Source organism: Simochromis diagramma, unplaced genomic scaffold, assembly GCF_900408965.1.
Source record: "Simochromis diagramma unplaced genomic scaffold, fSimDia1.1 OVJJ01000421.1, whole genome shotgun sequence".
Lineage (NCBI taxonomy): Eukaryota > Metazoa > Chordata > Actinopteri > Cichliformes > Cichlidae > Simochromis > Simochromis diagramma.
In genome coordinates this window covers 3,810,417-3,829,024 of record NW_024387250.1, presented here as the reverse complement: position 1 = coordinate 3,829,024, position 18,608 = coordinate 3,810,417, and the positions used below count along the sequence as shown (strand labels likewise).

The window sequence follows — 18,608 nt, the reverse complement described above, 5'->3', positions numbered from 1 at the left end:
CCATCCATCCATCCATTCGCTTCCGCTTATCCTTTTAAGGGTCGCGGGGGGCGCTGGAGCCTATCCCAGGTGTCATAGGGCGAAAGGCGGGGTACACCCTGGACAGGTCGCCAGTCTGTCGCAGGGCTAACACACAGGGACAGACAACCATTCACACTCACATTCACTCGCACATTCACACCTAGTGGCAATTTGGATTATCCAATTAACCTATCCCCACAAGCTGCATGTCTTTGGACGGTGGGAGGAAGCCGGAGTACCCGGAGAGAACCCACGCAAACACGGGGAGAACATGCAAACTTCACACAGAAAGAATTGAACTCAGGGGCCAGAATCAGAACTCCAAAGAGTCCAGTCTGTCCAATTAGGCAACAGTGCTAACCACCGTGCTGCCCCCTAGCCCGACTACTTGTGATATAATCAGCTGAGCTCCCGGGCCTCATGTTGCCTAATGAGAAAAAAACAAGATTTTATAAGCATTAAGATTTTAATACTTTCTATGCATTTTAATGCGGGCACTTCCCAACCAGGAATGAGATTTTAGCGACAAAGTGAAGATATCAGTTTCAAACCCACCTAATTGGACAGACTGGACTCTTTGGAGTTCTGATTCTGGCCCACAATCCACGTTTGACACACCTGAAGTAGACCACCAGAGCTTTTTACTCTTCTGGGAGTCTGAAAGTTTGAAAATCGAAACCTAGACATAGCCATAAATAATAAATTTACTTAATTACTTTCAGAAAAAGTGTAATACTGTTGTTTTGCACGTTACAGGAAATCACAATAAAATAGAAAAAAATAAATAAATAAAAATTCAAAAATAATGTTCCACAGTACTTCTGAATTAGTGTTCCAGCTTTATTTGTGTAAATACATACATACATACACACTTTAATGCACTTGGGATTACAATCAGCCAGTTCAGTCAATAAGATAGTGCTTAAAAAATTCAGTACAAAAAAAATCAAAATTTTATTTGTCATTCTGAATAAAAAAGAAAAAGAAAACGGTAACATCATGTTTTATGAGTACATTTCAGTACAAATGCTGTAGTGAAAGTAGTCTTCTTTTTTTGGCATGAATATGGAGTGAAATAACAGTATCAGAAAAAGGGAGTGAATGCAGCAGGCTCGATTCAAAATGATGTGTCCAAACAATCCATGAGCTTCAGGCTGCATTGACAATCACGGAAAATATTTTGGGATTTTTTCCCCCCTTCGGCTGGAGGGAAAGGCACTGTGGAGGTTTACTCATTTTTAAACAGGTCCACTGATCCAAATCATATGTTACATATATGTAGGCACTGGAAACTGCACTTGAGGAGGCCATGATCACAGATTACAGTCTATTAACATCTACAACAGTGACACTACACATGGGTGTTGTGTGAGAAAACCTAACTCATTACTGGAGTTATAATCTTGGCACAGAGGAGCGATCGAGGTGGTTATACCTGCAGCATTTGCCAGGTACTTAAAAAGTGACAGTTAATAACAGGCTATGAGATAATGATTAACTGTCAGACTAGTGTTCCCGAAACATGAAACATTTGAGACAGAAATGGTTAAAACTTTGGCGTGACCACAAACATATCAGAGAAAAATGTCCAGCATTTGTAAATACTATACATATCAGCTCAGTTTAAAAACAACACTGATAAAAAATGTTTAAACTGGTTATTCTTCTTCCCTTTCGAAGGCCACCGGAATAAATAGAAGTGTTTTTGAGAACTGCTGCTCAGTTATTGCTTTAGACAGCATGTCAGGAGATCACAGGATGTATGCTCAACTACATTAGTGATGTATATTTTGAACTACCTGGAGGACTGACAGCATCCAGTTTGACCAACAGGATTGTTCTAACAGGCCAACCATCTGGACTGGCTGGTTTGATAGTCTCAAAAGCCTCATACAGATATTGTAAACAATGGTGCTAGTCTGAGAATGCGGTAACAGTCAGAAATGTTTAGTTCATCCCTCAGATTATCTTTTTGAGTGAAGCAGTTGAGGCCAGCCACAGTGGGAACAACGTATCTATAAGCTCTGACAGCCTCTCAGAGTCCAGGGAGGTCTGCTGTTTCTGATGGTCCACTCTGGAAATGTTTACACGTCTTTTTCTTGGCATTTTCAAAAGAGCAAGTGTCTCTGTGTCAGTCTCACTGGAGTGGATTATCAAACACAGAGTCTGGTAGAACAGAGATTTTTAGCTTCTTTTCTGGCCAGCTGTACTCCTTTGGCAACTTTGTCTGCAGAAAGAGAAAACACATGCAAGGTATACCAGGCATGTAGTCACAGTGCCTAAAACTGAAAGTAAAAGGTAACCTGCAAGGGGTTTTTGCTTGCCTCATCACGAGTGTTGAGTTCCTGTAAATCCCCGAGCATCTGCTCCACAAACTCTTCAGTCAACAAAATCTATGAAAGGAGAACAGAATTTAGAAAATGAACTCATTAAACAGGAACGCAACAGCCAGAAGTCAGAGTTTCCGTGTGGGTACCTGAAGCCAGGGGCCATGGGCTGCATAGGGATGCTCTTCAGTAGCAAAAGCACCTTCAACTCCTGTAGACACAAAAGTGATGGCCGTGTCTCCGTTGATACTTTTATATGTGAAGTGTCTCCCGTGGAGCAACCGCCCCCTGTAAAAGATCAAACACAATCCATTATGAACTAACCACATGATTACACTCATAAGTTGTGTTTGTTTTCATTTATGTTTGCCATAAAACAAGATTTCTTATGTCATAAAGAAATTGCTAGTAAGCGTTTAAAATTTATAAGCTTTAACCTTTTATCTTCTGAACAATTTTTTTGTGGTGACTGAGGAAAGGCAGTTTGCCATTTTGCATCAGAGGAAGCCTTAAAGAACTGACCTGTTGAAGATAATAAATCAAGGTCAAAATGCTTGAAATAACCACGAGAATTAAACTAAATCTGTTAGTCGATGCTGAGGAGCTGAGTGCTTTCTAATTCAGAGAAATAACCGTAAACATTTAAAGTCAGTTAATTATTTAAATGAATTTAAATTAAGAGAAACACTATGTTCTGCAGTTTTCAATGGGAGGAATAGAAAAAAGATCCAAAAGATTTGTTTCATTAATATCACAGAGGACAGTTTTTAGGAAATATGACATAATCGCCCTTCATTGCGGTATCACATAACTGGGACATAACACTGTGTTCTCAACACATTTCTCCTCCTTTTACACAGAGCTCTCTCTGTACAGTAACTCTAAGCTTGTTCTCTCCTAAAAATGAGTTTAAAAATAAAGCAGGTTGAAACTGGTGGGAAAGAGACTTCCTATTGGATAGTCCGCTCAGTTGGCATTTTGTTTGGTTACACACATTCCTATAAATGTCACCTATGCCCCCCTCCCACAAAAAAAAAAAAAAAAAAAAAAAATCCAGACGGATTGTAAATTCCACAAGTTACAGAGTATATCAGAAATCTTATTGTTTGCTATTGCAAGTTTGCCATTTGTCACTTCAGCATTAGAGGGAAATGGTACAAAGGAGACTTTCGACTGGATAGTCCGCTTAAATGGCATTTTCTTTGGTTATACACATTCCTATAAATGTCACCTACACCCCCAGTAAAAAGTAAACAAAATCCAGATATTACTGGACTGTGAATTCCAAAACTCACGTTAGAGGCAATAGCTGCATTCTTTTTGTCAATAACGGACTCCTTTCACCAAGTGCAGGCTCTCTTCTCTTTCTCATTTTAAGATTAACATTTTTTTTTCTCTTCAATGTAAGATGGCTGAAATGGTAAGGATTTATAGACCATGTGACTGTCATGAACATATGGAGGTAACTTTAACATCGAATTTATATCTGCCAATCCGTATTAATGTACTATCTTTGTCCTAAATCCTCTTCCTGCCGTTTGATACACTTCTCGCTGTGTAGGCGAGCAGGAAGGAGAACCAGACATGCTCCACATGCTGTGTTGACAGCACTGATTCAGTTGCTCTGTCAATGTACACTAATAACCTTCGTTGACTTCTCTGTTTAAGAAAAGCTAGGAAATAGATGTAAAAACACCAAAACATGTTAGACAAATCTAGAGGATCAGAGTCTACGTCCAACAGTCCACTGTTAACAAATACCGTATTTTCACGACCATAAGGCACACTTAAAAGTCTTAGATTTTCTTCAAAAAGTGCGGCGCGCCCTATAGCGCGGTGCGCCCTATGTGTTGTAAGGAGGACGTAGTAGAGAACACCATGAGAACGTTAAAGGGTGAAGTGTGGGCGTTGATCGTATATACCGGGACAATCGCACATACCTGTATAAAAGAACAGGTATGTGCATTATGCAGGACATCGTTGTTTTAACAACCCTGAAAATGGCAAAGAGACACGCTTATGAAGCACAGTTTAAACTGAAGGCCATCAGCTACGCGGAGGAACATGGAAATCGAGCAGCGGCGAGAGAATTTAAGATTAACGAATCGATGGTTCGCAAATGGAGGAAGCTGGAAAACAAGCTCCGGCAGGTCAAGAAAACGCAGCTGAGTTTCCGCGGACATAAGGCGAGGTGGCCCGAGTTGGAGGAAAGACTCGAGCGGTGGATCATCGAGCAAAGAGCGAGCGGGAGAAGCGTTTCGACGGTCACCATTCGGCTAAAAGCAGTTTCACTAGCTGAAGAGATGAACATTGAACATTTCCAAGGAGGTCCGTCTTGGTGCTTTCGTTTTATGAAACGGTGCCATTTTTCCATCCGGACCAGGACTACGGTAGCGCAGCAACTTCCAGCGGATTATAAGGAAAAGCTGGCCATCTTCCGCTCCTACTGCAGCAAACACATCGGCGACAAAAACATCCAGCCCAGCCACATCACAAACATGGACGAGGTCCCGCTCACTTTTGACATCCCGGTGAGTCACACTGTGGAGAAGAAGGGGACCAGCACGGTAGCGATACGCACAACGGGGTATGAAAAGTCTTCTTTTACTGTTGTGCTTGGCTGCCATGCTAATGGACAGAAACTGCCGCCTATGGTGATTTTTAAGCGAAAGACTTTGCCTAAAGAGAAGTTTCCAGCAGAAATCATCATTAAGGCAAATGAAAAGGGCTGGATGGATGAGGAAATGATGAAAGACTGGCTGAGGGAGGTGTATGTAAGGAGACCAGGTGGTTTTTTCCACGCATCACCATCGCTGTTGATCTGTGACTCTATGCGTGCCCATCTCACAGCCGATGTGAAAAAACTTGTGAAGCAAATGAACTGTGAGCTTGCTGTCATTCCGGGAGGCCTGACAAAGGAACTCCAACCGCTGGACATCGGTGTGAACCGCCCGTTCAAAGTAAGGCTGCGAGCGGCCTGGGAGCGATGGATGACCGGTGGAGACCACAGTTTCACTAAGAGTGGAAGGCAGCGCCGGGCGAGTTACGCCACAATTTGCCAATGGATTGTAGATGCTTGGGCTAACATGTCTGCTGGCACTGTTGTTCGAGCTTTCGCAAAAGCCGGCATCGTTTCCGAGGAGCCGCACGGCACGGAAAGCGACTCTGACGGTGAAGACAGTGAACCTGGCATGTTTGATGGAGATTTAGCGCAGCTGTTCAATTCAGACACAGAGGATGAGGACTTCGATGGGTTTGATTGATGATAAAAATGTGAGTACCAAACTTTGTTTTGCTCCTGCTTTATTTTTAAATATGCACACTTGTATGCTTGTGTGTTGTTGATGATGACGATTACCGGCAATAGAAATGTGAGTAAGGTACCAAATTCAGGTTTGCTCCCGCTTTATTTTTAAATACGCATACGGTACTTGTACGCGCCCTATGGTCCAGTGCGCCTTATGTGTGTGTTAAATACAGTAAGGGCACACATAACTGAGACTGCGCCTTTTAGCACAGTGCGCCTTATGGTCGTGAAAATACGGTACTAAATTCCTGAATGTCACTTCTTTGATGTTACAGGTAACATTAACATCGACTTTAAGCCGTTTCACATTCTGCTCACTTATGATAACACTAGGCCCACTAAAAAGCAGCTAACTTGTTATTTTCTTCAGACTTTGAAGTGATATCAAAGGACATGTGGGAGGAAGTTCAACTGATATTTGAGGGTGCCTTTCAGAAAACCTCCTCATTCACCCCTGAGGAACTAGTGGTCCTACATGCTATTATATTCGGCCACACCTGTTCAAAATAAATATCTGGGGTATCCTTTCGGTCTCACATACATTCAGAAAGGGTTAATTTGCCCAGCGGTTGTAGGAGAAGAAGAATGGTGCTTTACCGCAAGCAGAGGGGCAACAGTGTGCCTGACTCTTGGTTGAATTTCAAATGGACACTCTCCAACTGCCGTGTTCGGACCAACTCATGAGGAACAATAGCTGCTGAGCTCTCACTCTCCAAACTGTCCTTTCGACTCCTGATAAACACAGAAAGAAGAAGAAAATAATCTTAGTGTGCAAGCAGAAAATGGTATGTTCACTGATGAGTCTGTTAGAAAACAACTAAGAAGGGAAAGGCAGCTTTTTGGCTCTCACACACACACACACACACACACACACACACACACACACACACACACACACACACACACACACACACACACACACACACACACACACACACACACACAAACAGATTTCGCAACTCCTTTCATGAAGCAGTTACCTGATACAGCAGAAGACCCAAACTTCCACAGAAAAGCAGCAACAGAATAGCAACACAGCAACATAATATGCTGGTAGCTAAGAAAGAATGATGATGATAGTTCAGATGTCACTGGGGATTTGAGTCACAGCACAAGAGGGAGGGAGTTATCCTGGAGTTATCCAGCAACCCTTGTGCTGAGCTGAACCCATGTTAAGATTGTGAGTGCTGGAGTGTAGGAGGAACACTCACTGCGGTCTCTCGTGGCTCTGTTTCTGGCTGTTGATAGGTGGTAGGGCTGCTTTGCTGTTAAACTCCAGTCCTTTTCTCAGAGTCTCCCTGATCTGCTCTGTGTCTGTCAGCCCACAAACAAAGACAGAAACAAGTATTATTTCATTAGGTTAGGCATTTCTGCTCAGCTTGAGTATCTATCGTATGCGCTTCTTTGGAAGCTGGCATACCTTTGTCTGAGAGCCTGCGTGGCTGTGATCCAATGCAGATTGATCGACTGTCCTCCTCATCCTCTGGCGGCCGACTCAGATCGTCCCACACACACTTGGCGCTGACCCCACTCAGGTTCGAGCCTTCTGTCTCGATACCCTGGTCCACTCTCTCCTGCTTAGATAGGCAAGAAATATACACAAATTGTCAATACAAGCTCACATAAAACACAACGTCAACTTCTTCAGAAATGAAAACGATGCATAAATATCTACAGGCAAAAAAGAGGTGATAAAACTTGTGACAGCAAAACAAACCAAAAACAATAATATTAATGAAGAAAAGGTTCCCTTTAAAGTGCTTTGTAGAAGATTTCGCTTCCAATATCAACAAGTCATTGACCAGGACCAATTAGCTCTTCAAATGGTTTCTTTTCAACCACTACTACTTCTTTTGGCTGCTCCCTTTAGGGGCCGCCACAACGACCATCTACCAACATCTCACCCTATCACTAGCATCTTCCTTTGTCACACCAACCCTCTGCATGTCCTCCTTCACTACATCCATTAACCTTCTCTGTGGTCTTCCCATTTTCCTACTGCCTGCCAGCTCTATATTTAAAATCCTTTGTCCAATACATCCACTATCCCGCCTCTGCACATGTCCAAACCATCTCGTTGCCTCACTAACTTTGTCTTGAAACTGCTCTTATATGCTCATTTCTAATCCAATGCTCATAGGATATGCTCATTTCTGGTCACGCTCAAAGAAAATCTTTGCATGTTCAGGTCTCCTACCTCCAGCTCAGCCTCTTGTCTTTTTGTTAGGACCACTACCTCTCCACCAACAGAGTGGGTCTCTTGAACCCATCTATCACTCCTACTGCACACCTCACCCCTGTCTCATTGTCTTCATAAATGTCCTGTACTACCCTCAAATACTTCTCCTCTGCTGACAACCTGACACAGTACCACAGTTTCTCTGCTCACACCCTATTGTATGCTTTCTGTAGATAAGGCATGTCAAACATAAGGCCTGGGGGGCCAGAGTCTACCCAACAGTGAGTTTGACATCCCTGCTCTAGAGCCACAGGACACAAGACAGTGCTACTTGTTCTAATCTTCTATAGCGTGGCAACAGGTTTCGTTTGAGTCACACTAAGCTTAACTCTTTACAGAAGAGTTAAAAGAAATATAAAACAGTAGATTTTGATCATGCTTAAGTTTCGATGACAAATGTTTCCAAAAACAGAACACAAAATAAATAAACCATTAAAGACCATAAAAATGCCTCTTTATGTCATACTGTATAAAAGCAACATGGTGCAGAATTGAGTAAAGCTTACTTGTAGCTGTGGATCAATTTCAAAAATGGTCTCTCCTCTCCTCATGTCAGTGATTAGCCAGGGGCCACCGGCTCTGTGCACAGGAAAAGCATCACCATTAGTTCAGGTCAGCATTAACTTCAAGTTAAACACACCAAGTTAATAAATTAACTAGTAACTATGCTCCTCACTTGCTGCTCACAATGTACTCAAACTGAGCACAAAGTGGCATTCACATAATGGTGTTTTCTATTCAACTCAGTTCCTACAAGTTGATTGACCATTTACAGGCAACTGTAAAAAAAAGGAAAGACAGAAAAACAAGAGAAAAATACTGTGACTGAGCAGGTAAATCATTTCGATTTTATCCGCCAGATATGGAGTGCACTAAAAAGGGAAAAAATATGTGTGTAATGCTTAAGTCAAGTTATGCTTTCCACTTCAAATGATGACTTTCATGAGAGTTCTACACAAAAATGACACGCAGGTTTGACTAATCAACACCTACGTGTAAATCCAAGCTAAGCAACAGAATAAAAAGTAAAACTAGCTTTGACCAGATCACCTGCTACACAGTTCTACTCACACTCTGACTCCACGCATCAGCTCCAGGATACCCTGTCCATTCCACTGTTGGGCCGCCTGCAGCTCCTCTGTACATACTCCCACAATCTACGAGACACAAATTTTATGGTTTTTACACCAACTGTTGTAAGACACCCCATACCTATTTTATTAATATTGGGTAACATTACATAATATTGAATAAATGCCAAAATATCATCTGACAATTCAAGATGGATTTTTGATACTGCGTTCCTCTCCTCATTTGCCTGCAGTCAACTGTTGCAGCCGTTTACCGTCACAAGGGGGCAGTGTCGCAAACAACAGGTCTGCAAGCTACTCTTCGTTGTTGGTCCTTCAGCCATAAAACACAGTTATATCAGCTAAAAAAACAAAAGAATAAAAAGCATCCATTGTAGCCACCTGTGGTGGTAGTGTCTGTGGCTTTTTTTTTTTTTTTAAATCTTTGATTTCTGCGCTTCTCCTGTTCAACCTGAACTCTGCTGCCACTTTTAAGCCAACAACTATGTGAGCCATGAACAGCATCATCGACATTAAACTATGTAAAATGTAAATGGACTGGTTCTTATTTAGCCCATTTCTACTCTGCCTGAGCACTCAAAGCCCTTTATACAAATTTCCTCATTCACCCATTCATACAAGCACATGGAAGTGCTTTCTAGCTAACATTCACAGACATTCATTTTCAATCCGATGCATCTGAGAGCAACTTGAGGTTAGCATCTTGCCCAAGGATATTTGGCATGCAGACTGGAACAGCCAGTCGAACCACCAACCTTCTGATTAGTAAATGACCTGCTCTACCCCCTGAGCTACAGTCACCGCTATCCTCTGCTGTTGGACTTTTGAAGGACTTCACAACACAATTTTTACATAGGTTGCATAATCCAGCATAGGCAAAAACCTACTCAAAGAGACACAAACGCAATACCTCAAATCTTACATTAATTAGCTCAACACAGAATCGTTTTGAGCCTACTGTCAAGTGGATTACACTAGTGACAAGTGACATTAAAAACTCACCTGGAGAAAACTCACTGTGCCAAATGGCGTCTGAACCGGTTGCATCTGTGGGTCTTCTGTAAGCAACATATGCTGGATACGAGATTCACTGTTGTCTAGTGGACTGTGCCACGATACATGGTCACCACTACAAAATGTGTTTTCTGCATGAGTGAAGAGAAAAAAAATACATTATTTTTTAAAATAAAAACAAATCATGGGATTATAATTTGTCTAGCAGACACCCTGTCATGGCTGCTCAAACAATCCTACATTTCATCATCTGACTGTACATAAACATTGACGGAATGGTCCAGCAACATGAGAAGAGGGGAGGCAGATCAGAAAAAGAGGTAGCATGAGTAAGAGGAAAAACAGTCAAAATGAGACCCAAATATGGAAAGAAAACCATAAAAACTACTTTTCCGTAGAAGCTAATCTGACTGTTTGCGAGGTAACACGCGCCCACGCCAGACTTGCTTCAGGAGAAACAAGAGGGGGGTAGATGGCCAGGAATCAGCATTCATTTAGCTTAGGGGCCTAGCCCACCCACACACAAATTGACCCCAGCTGGAAAGCAGAGAAGGACTGAGTAGAGGTGAGTCTGGAGTAAAAAGTCTTCTCTTTCTGCATGCTCCCTTCTTGTCTATCGAATTACATTATTTACACAAATTTTGGATTCAAAGGAGCTTAGCAACAGTGTATACACCCATGCAGAGTACATATATTCACACTACCACAACTGTCTTGTTTGTAACTTGTGAAAACAATCCTACTAAAAACAGCAAAAGATAACAAAAGGGAAATTAGATGTCCTTTCAATACCCAGAGCTACAACACACATAAATGTGTGTTGTAGCTAGAGCAGACTCCTCTAGTTAAGCTTGTTTACATGCATCACTGGGATTTCAAGCTACCTTTACAAAGAACACATTCTTTGGCACACCACCATTTTTTTGCTTGGCCAATAGAGAGTTATCACATTAAAACTTTGCAGTTAAATCATTTGCTAGACCGCAAACAAAGTGTGACAAATAAGTACACTGTGTTACAAATTTTTAAGTGAATGACCAAGAATTTACAGATGGCTGCAAAATGGAAAAAAACAAAACAAAACAGCAAAGGGTCTTGGTCAGATTTTGGGCCACAATGTGCCACCAACCAGTATCAGTGCACCATTGCGTAGATTCTTCAAATCTCTGGAACACTGCTAGAGGCATGATATGCATTTCTTTTAACAAGCTATCCCCTCTTTCGGGAATAACTTTACCTTTCTGTTTCAGTGGCTGTCTTGATACTGTTTATTCAGATCAGTAATAAGAGAACCATGATATCAGCCCCACAGTGCAGTGGCAAGTGAAAGGTTGGTGGTTCAGTTCCAGCCATCTTTGCTCTTTGTCCACTGTACAAGGCTACAGCGGCTATTTCAAACTCTTGCACATTGATCTGACCAGAAATGTATCATCTAGATAGGATCTAGCAAAAATGCAACAAAAATGTATGTTTTGATCTTTGCTGAAAGTTCTAAAAGGTATTAACTGCAGCGACATGCACAGTCATAACCTTGTGCGTGTTAATGCAACTCACAATTTAGACTGTGTCATGTCTACAATACATAAACTTAACTTGATCTGCAGTAAGCCTGCAGTTTGAATCTTCATGGCGAACTGACCAGGGTGCACATTCATATATGAAGCCAACATGACGCTATCAGATTAATGGAAGGGTATGCATGTCTGAAAGAGGCGAAACACAGTCTAAAAATCTCCCACAGACGCTACACTGGTTTGAGATATGGTAATAGTGAAAGGAATAGTATAACAGTAACGTTATTCCCATTCTCTTTGAGTGACACCTGGTGCTCTATGAATGGAGAAGACATCCCAAAAGACAGCACCCACGTCAAAATAAAATTATGACATCACAGTACAACGATCTATTTATTTTTTAACCACTTAACCAGTCTTTTGCTGAGTATTGAGTTATTTTCCATACAATGTTTAAATCAACAAAAATAAAACAAAATTTATTTATGAAAATAAATTTATTTTTAGTCTGAAAGGCATTCAATTTGATGAATTATCACAACTTAATATAGTTTGTTTCTGTTGTTTAAGATGGCAGCATGGTGGTGCCCTAAGCATGAATGTTAGCATGAAATGAATGGCTGTCTCTTGTATCAGCCCTGTGCTACTGCACTACTACAAATATTTTTGCTGCAAAACTACCGACAATAAAGTTTTTGACCTCTTCCAATTCTTTTGTTTGATTGTCTTTTAATATGACCTTTATCCATGCAAACATTTTTATAAATTGCAAAACTGCTTTGTGCCCTTACCTGACTGGAAGACATAGCGAGCCAAACCTTGCATTAGCTCAGCTGGCCATGTTGGAGGTGCGGTCTCCCCCACCTCTCTTTTGAGTCTAAAAGTGAGCTCAAAGCCAAACCCACTTGGTCCATCTGGCCCTGTAAATCTGACAAACAAACTTTATGAGAAAATGGACTGACAAAATGTCAGCACTTATACTTTTGTGTTATTTGTATATGCATGAGGGCTGTGAAAAGCCAAATACTTATTGAGATGAACGAACTATTCAGAGTTCACAGTTGGTCAGGAGGGGACATTTAGTAAAGGGCTGATAACTAAAATATTGTATGGGTAAAAATGACTTCCCACATTCAATAAACAGTCACACAGAGGGGCGTTTAAAAACCAAGATTTGTGTTACTGACACAGTACTTACTCATGAACACGGTTATCCCCATACAGGTCACTGAGTCCAAAGCTCACATAGTGCCAATGCTCCTGGACATCCTGAGCTGGACAGCCTACGTTTCTATACATACTGATGTAGTCTAACGGATCTGGTCCACCGAGCCTATGAGAAGCAAAGAATGAGAACCATGTACAGTTTTGTTATTGTTGTGAGCAGACACCCCAATGTAAAGACATCTGGGTTACAATGGAAGTCATTTATACGTGTAAACGTAGTGAGTGACATTTCAAAAGCTGGATTTAAGCCAGTATGGCTTAGAAGAGACATTCTCAAACTTTCCGAATAACAGTAACTACAGTATGGCTTCTGGATGTTGGGTTAGCTACAATGTTAGCTTGGAAGCTAAGCTAGTTCTAGGCTAATATTTAGCCATTATTAGATTAAATATATTGTACAAATATAATGCCCGCACGCATGTCAGACGAGCAACAGCAACATGGGTTACTTACCAATATTTTACAATAGCTGTTACTTGAAGCGGGTTTGCCTGCTCGGGATAAAGTCGCCGACATTCCCCATAGATAGCCTGCAGCCCAGGAGGAAACAGCGGCACCAGCCCGTGGGCTTGTGCACCACTGGTAGGCCGTACCTCATCCATGCCACGACCTCGAATAAACCGGGTTACTCTATAGAAACAACGTATATACAGTTACCGTTGGCAACTACCACTTGTTCAGAATTAGGCTAAACTAAACCATAAAAGCTTCAGACAAGTACTGCTGTATAATAACAAACGATAAACTCTTTTCTGTTGCCCCACTCGGTAGTCGCCTGTTGCTCATCCTTTACAAAGAAACTACCTTACCATTGGTTGGCGAAAGGCCATTGCGTCAGTGACTGGCAGCATATTGTAGCCAATGAAAATAAAGATAACGGTTGTGTGAATTTGTGGATAAATGTAATTGGCTGAAATGATGCTTATGAAATAGTTAAGGGGACAAGCACTTTCAGGGTTGGGGTATTAATGTTTTTAAGTAGGCAAATTATGGCTAGGTAGTTAAAAAGACAAAAAACAAAAAACAGCCAACAAAAAAGTAGAAACTCTTTCAAATACATTGCTGAGAAAAAATCTTTGAACTCCCGTGTGACGTGTATGTACAGAATATAACCAGCAAAAAATCTTTCAAATAGAGTATGTAATGTCTGTTACTTGTATAAAGTCTTGCATTAAATTTTAGGATTTTTTCACTTGCCGTTAAATGTGTTAAATGGAAATAATTCAAACGTTTTGGGTTTTTTGTTTGTTTGTTTGTTTTTTACTGTTTAATCTGTATGTCTTTAAAAATGATAGTCTCCAAAAGTAATTAGCTTTGTGTGAACTATAGTAAGGTAAAACACATCATATAATAGAAATACTGACATGCCTTTAAAATCAACTTACTTGTTTAAAGTACTTACTCGCTTTACTCCCATGCAATAACCATCCACCCACTGTTTAGACAAAGTATTTACTTTATCAGTTAGAGTCAGAGAGTTCAATCAAAACCAGCCTGAAACGTTATTCCTTTGAAAAGGTCAACAAGTCAAGATGTGACCATGACTGAGCAGTCACTAAGACACTACACTGTGTGTTCCATGTTTTGAATAAAAATGCAAACAGTGAATAGTAATTAAAGTTTATTCAAGATTTTTCTTGGCAGAAAAAGGCAGGCAGAAGCTTTCCTGGATTCTAAATGAATGATAACAAGAAGGGGGGGAAGTATTATTTGTTTTAGAAAAAAGTATGAATCCAAAGAGACCCTAAGTTTACTACACAAGCATTTCTTTCAATAGAGTGAATGCATGAATAACAAAACACAGTGTTACAGCATAGTAATGCTGTATATAAGATTCCTAATCACTAAGAGGTGGCAACCTTGTTTTGCACATATGTTCTTTGTGACTTATTACACACTTTAGTCTACACATGCAGTGGCACACTTGTAACTACTGCTATATATTATATAACAACCTAAAGAACTATATCCTGTGATGCTGTTTATCCAAGTGATATTTGGTTCAAATGTAGTATAGTATGTTCTCTGTGATTTCAGTCCCAGAAAAGAGTATAGCCTGAAGGACTGCCCCCCCCCCCCCCCCCCCCCCCACCCACACACACACACACACACCAAAATGGGAGATTTCTTAGGTGAGGTTGGAAATGATGTATTGTCCTGTCATGACGCTTCCAGACATTATCAAAAGACTTTGTGTATGGCTTTTTCCAGACTGACTTTCAGAGACACATCTGGGAGCTGTTTTGAGAGAACGCCTCCACTGCAAATGGCACAAATTAAAACTAAAAAGGACAGTGCATTAACAAAAGGGGGCATGGTTTATGTGGGGCGTAGATAAGAAGAGGAAAAGATAGCTAATACACTTTCATTTTGAATGTAGCTTAGATGTAATGATGTGGCAGCCCTGTGAGCACTATGATTCACTTGATATTTACTGTTTCAGTGCTGGTTACAAAGACCCACATCATAATGTCATTTAGTGATAACAGTATTATAGAAATTGCATACGTCTTTCATTCCCACCAAGTGTAACACTACACTGCTTAATTTAACTTGAGTTGCCAACGCTGATACCAGAAATGAGTTGCTTTAAACCTGTTCTGGTGTGTCATAACTACAATATATGTAGGTGAGCATTCCCGTCCTGAATGACTATATAAAAACGTGGTGTTTTGTAAGTTATACGTCAGATTTTTGCACTGAAGGCAAAACTTACATTACAGATTAATTAAGTCAAAAAGAAAGCACGTATTTAATACTGACATACTTTTACCAGCTCTTGCAGCATTTTGGAATTATTAAGCTATAGCCATGTTGGAGTTAAAAATGTTAAAAAATAAAAAAACATTTATGAGAGGCAACATACGCACACACACACACCCACACACACCCCCCACACACACACATATATATATATATGTGTGTGTGTGTGGGTGTGTGGGTGTGTGTTTAACATTTTTAACTTTAGCATGGCTATAGCTTAATAATGCCAAAATGCTGCAAGAACTGGTAAAATTATGTCAGCATTAAATACGTAGCTCTTGAGCTTTCTGACGTACTTTTTACCATAATTTTTCCTTTTAAAAAATTGCTATTAATTAATAAAATCCCCACAAATACGGTTGACTTTTGATTGGGTTTATTAACAATACATAATGAAACTTTATAATAATACTGAGAAACACATTAGTCATTTCAAAATGTATGCTTTATTCACAGCAATAATATGTGCAATTAAAAATTAACTCCTCATTCACAAGAATCTCCATACAAACTTAACACCAAGCATTATTTTATTGATTTCACACAGTGGTAACTTCGGCATTCTGGTGCTGCGCAGTACGGCTGACAAACTAGTACCATGCCAGAAGAACTGAGCCCATAGATGACACCTGAAGATGTCACCATCTATGGAATTCAGTTCTCATAGTAGAGCACACATTAAAATCTGTTCTTCGGGCACTTCTGGATCCTTGAATGGCTTTATTGATTTACACAGCTCATACTTCAATACTAACTCTTTTCACATCTCATTAAATCTCCCATTAAATAATGAAAAAAAAAAGCCAACTATAAGAACTATTAAGAATAATAAAATTAGTAAACTCTAAAAACTTCACAATAAATGTGGGCTGCAGTTAAGTGACACATGTTGAGAAGCATGTTGGGGTTAGGTTACCGATCCCAATTTCTGAAGAAAGGCTGGGTAATGATGAAATGATAACGTCAGCTGTACTTCTTCCAGAGTAAGATTGAGCAAGAGGTCATTACTGTGGCAACTGAAGGGATTAGTCACATTTAACATTTGCTTAACAAAGTGGTGTATGAAGTCGTTGAAAAAAAAAATGCTGTTAATTTGCAGGGGTTAAGAGGTGTTTTTTTATACGTTGAAAATGAAAGTAAAGTGGGAAACAAGCTCCGAAGAACAGAAACGATTCTGTGGTTAGAGAACATATGGAGAGTTTCAGGATCATTTGAGCAATCCAACTGTTTTTTTTTTCATCTGTGTTCCTGGAAATGCTTCAAAACTACTGAAATGCAAGTCTGTCCACTGGAAGCACTGAATCAGATCGTGGTGATAGTGCTCTGGTCAAGGCATGAAATGACTCATCAGTTATAGCAGTACACTCCCAGTAAAAGCGCTTTAGGACTGTGTGATTAGTGACATACAGTTAGTCGACGTATCTTTGAACCCTGCAAAGTAAGTATGCTATTAACTGACTGTGATAGACTCGCCTCTTTTATTTAACAAGAGAAAAAGAAAGAAACCCCCCACCACCACCACCCCACACCTCATTCAAGGCCTGGAGTCAATGTTGACAGTGAAGATACAGTGAAGATAATTTGTCTGTGTTATCTCAATCCAAGTTTATCCATTATGATGGTGCATTCTTTTAAGGTACAGTACAGCACGATGAACTTTCGAAGGAAGGCCACACCTGAGTATGTTCAGGAAACTCATATCTTTCCGGCAGTTGGACTGGGAAACAACCGGTTCTACGGCCTATCACTAGACAAGGCCAATCCCCTATGAGATCATTAACTGTTTCTTCAAAGTCTACATCAAAAAAATTTCACAGTGTGGCAGGTTTAAAAGCCTTCATTTGCTTTTTGCTCAAAGAATGAAGAAGTTAGCATTTCTTTGACCTAATTAAAAAATGTTCAACCCCTCCACACACCGAAAAAACACATGTCATTTTGTATAAGCTTTTTGAAAACCACACACTCGATTTGACCATATTGAGAGTTTTCTTTTAATATACTTACCTCGGTTTCATTGATTTCCTTTCCTGATCCTGGTTATGTCATAAACAAACCTCCTCATAAAGGCCTCCCAGGATTATTTCATAGTCAAGCTTTAAAAACAACACACTTTCGCAGTCCCATCTCACCAGAAAGAAAGCAGCAGGCTTCTTCAAACTCGGCAAATATACATTCCTCCTCAAATCACCTGCACATTCTGCTCGCTCCCCAATGTCCTCCAGGTCCCAGGGATGGATGCAGCACACTGTCTGACATTCACAGAAAGAAGCACTTAAATATCTTGCCACCTTTCACATCACCCATCAGCCTCCCTCCTCTCTGTTTTTCATACACTCCCTCTGTACGGTAAGCCCGACAGTCACTTCCCAGTAAGAAGGAAGCAGTGGGAGTGTAAAACACGCCCCCTCACAGTGAATCAACACATAATAGTTTCTGAGGAAAACCATCTGACTTGCCCTGCCCCCTTGTTCCCATAAAGTAAGCAGGGGAAAGGCTGTGTCTACTGGAGGGGCCAGGAATTCCCCCACAGGCCCTGAACAGCTGTCAAGATGAGAGACGATGACGAAGCGGACACAGTGGAAGTTTGCCGGCCAGACATATGCAAACAGAAACCATGTTTGGTGTATTTTATGTTTCTCTGAGTGAAATAGCGTTTAACACTACAGTATATTTACATAATAAGCTGCTGGAAATTCTGTCCACACACTGTGGGTGTTGAAATGCACAGTCATGTTAGAGCTGGTGACATTATGTTTCCTAAAAGTTTTTCTTTTTTCTTAATCTTTGCTAAATATTATTTTATCAGCGGGTCTCTACAGTGCTGACGTCACGGGTATGTTTAGGATGAGATAGATTCTTGAGAATGTTTGTGTAGCTGGAGTCATCTATTCAGGTGGGGTCTGATAGGGCTGTATTGTAAAAGAACCTTTGTTTGCTTTCCGATCATAGTCAAACACGACACACGTACAGGTTGTATTTAGTCACACGGATGAGACCGGGTCGGCGGGCTAAAACGACAATTTCAGAACAACACATCAGGCAGTGTTATTCAGTTTCATTGCCGAGTGACCCTGTGAAAACCCTCTGACTTCCTCATCCTCTTAT

The 18,608-nt window shown here is 40.6% G+C and overlaps 1 protein-coding gene across 3 annotated transcripts; it reads right to left on the bottom strand.

Annotated features, from left to right (window-relative positions):
• Positions 1–837: 837 nt before the first annotated feature.
• sufu (suppressor of fused homolog (Drosophila)) lies at positions 838–17,835 on the bottom strand. 3 transcript variants are annotated; one of them, XM_040001091.1, is made up of 13 exons: positions 17,508–17,835; positions 13,194–13,370; positions 12,712–12,846; positions 12,305–12,441; positions 9,988–10,130; positions 8,966–9,051; positions 8,401–8,473; positions 7,076–7,229; positions 6,867–6,969; positions 6,253–6,387; positions 2,498–2,636; positions 2,346–2,414; positions 838–2,248 (listed from the first exon to the last, which is right to left on the bottom strand). In XM_040001091.1, exons 1-13 carry the CDS (start codon positions 17,516–17,518, stop codon positions 2,159–2,161), a joined length of 1,452 nt encoding a protein of 483 aa, XP_039857025.1. In that variant the 5' UTR covers positions 17,519–17,835; the 3' UTR covers positions 838–2,158. The 3 variants fall into 3 exon arrangements, with proteins under 3 accessions (XP_039857025.1, XP_039857024.1, XP_039857026.1); XM_040001090.1 differs by having other exon boundaries at positions 7,076–7,232; positions 17,508–17,834; XM_040001092.1 differs by lacking the exons at positions 838–2,248; positions 2,346–2,414; positions 2,498–2,636 and adding an exon at positions 2,792–2,870 and having other exon boundaries at positions 7,076–7,232.
• Between the last annotated feature and the right edge of the window lie 773 nt (positions 17,836–18,608).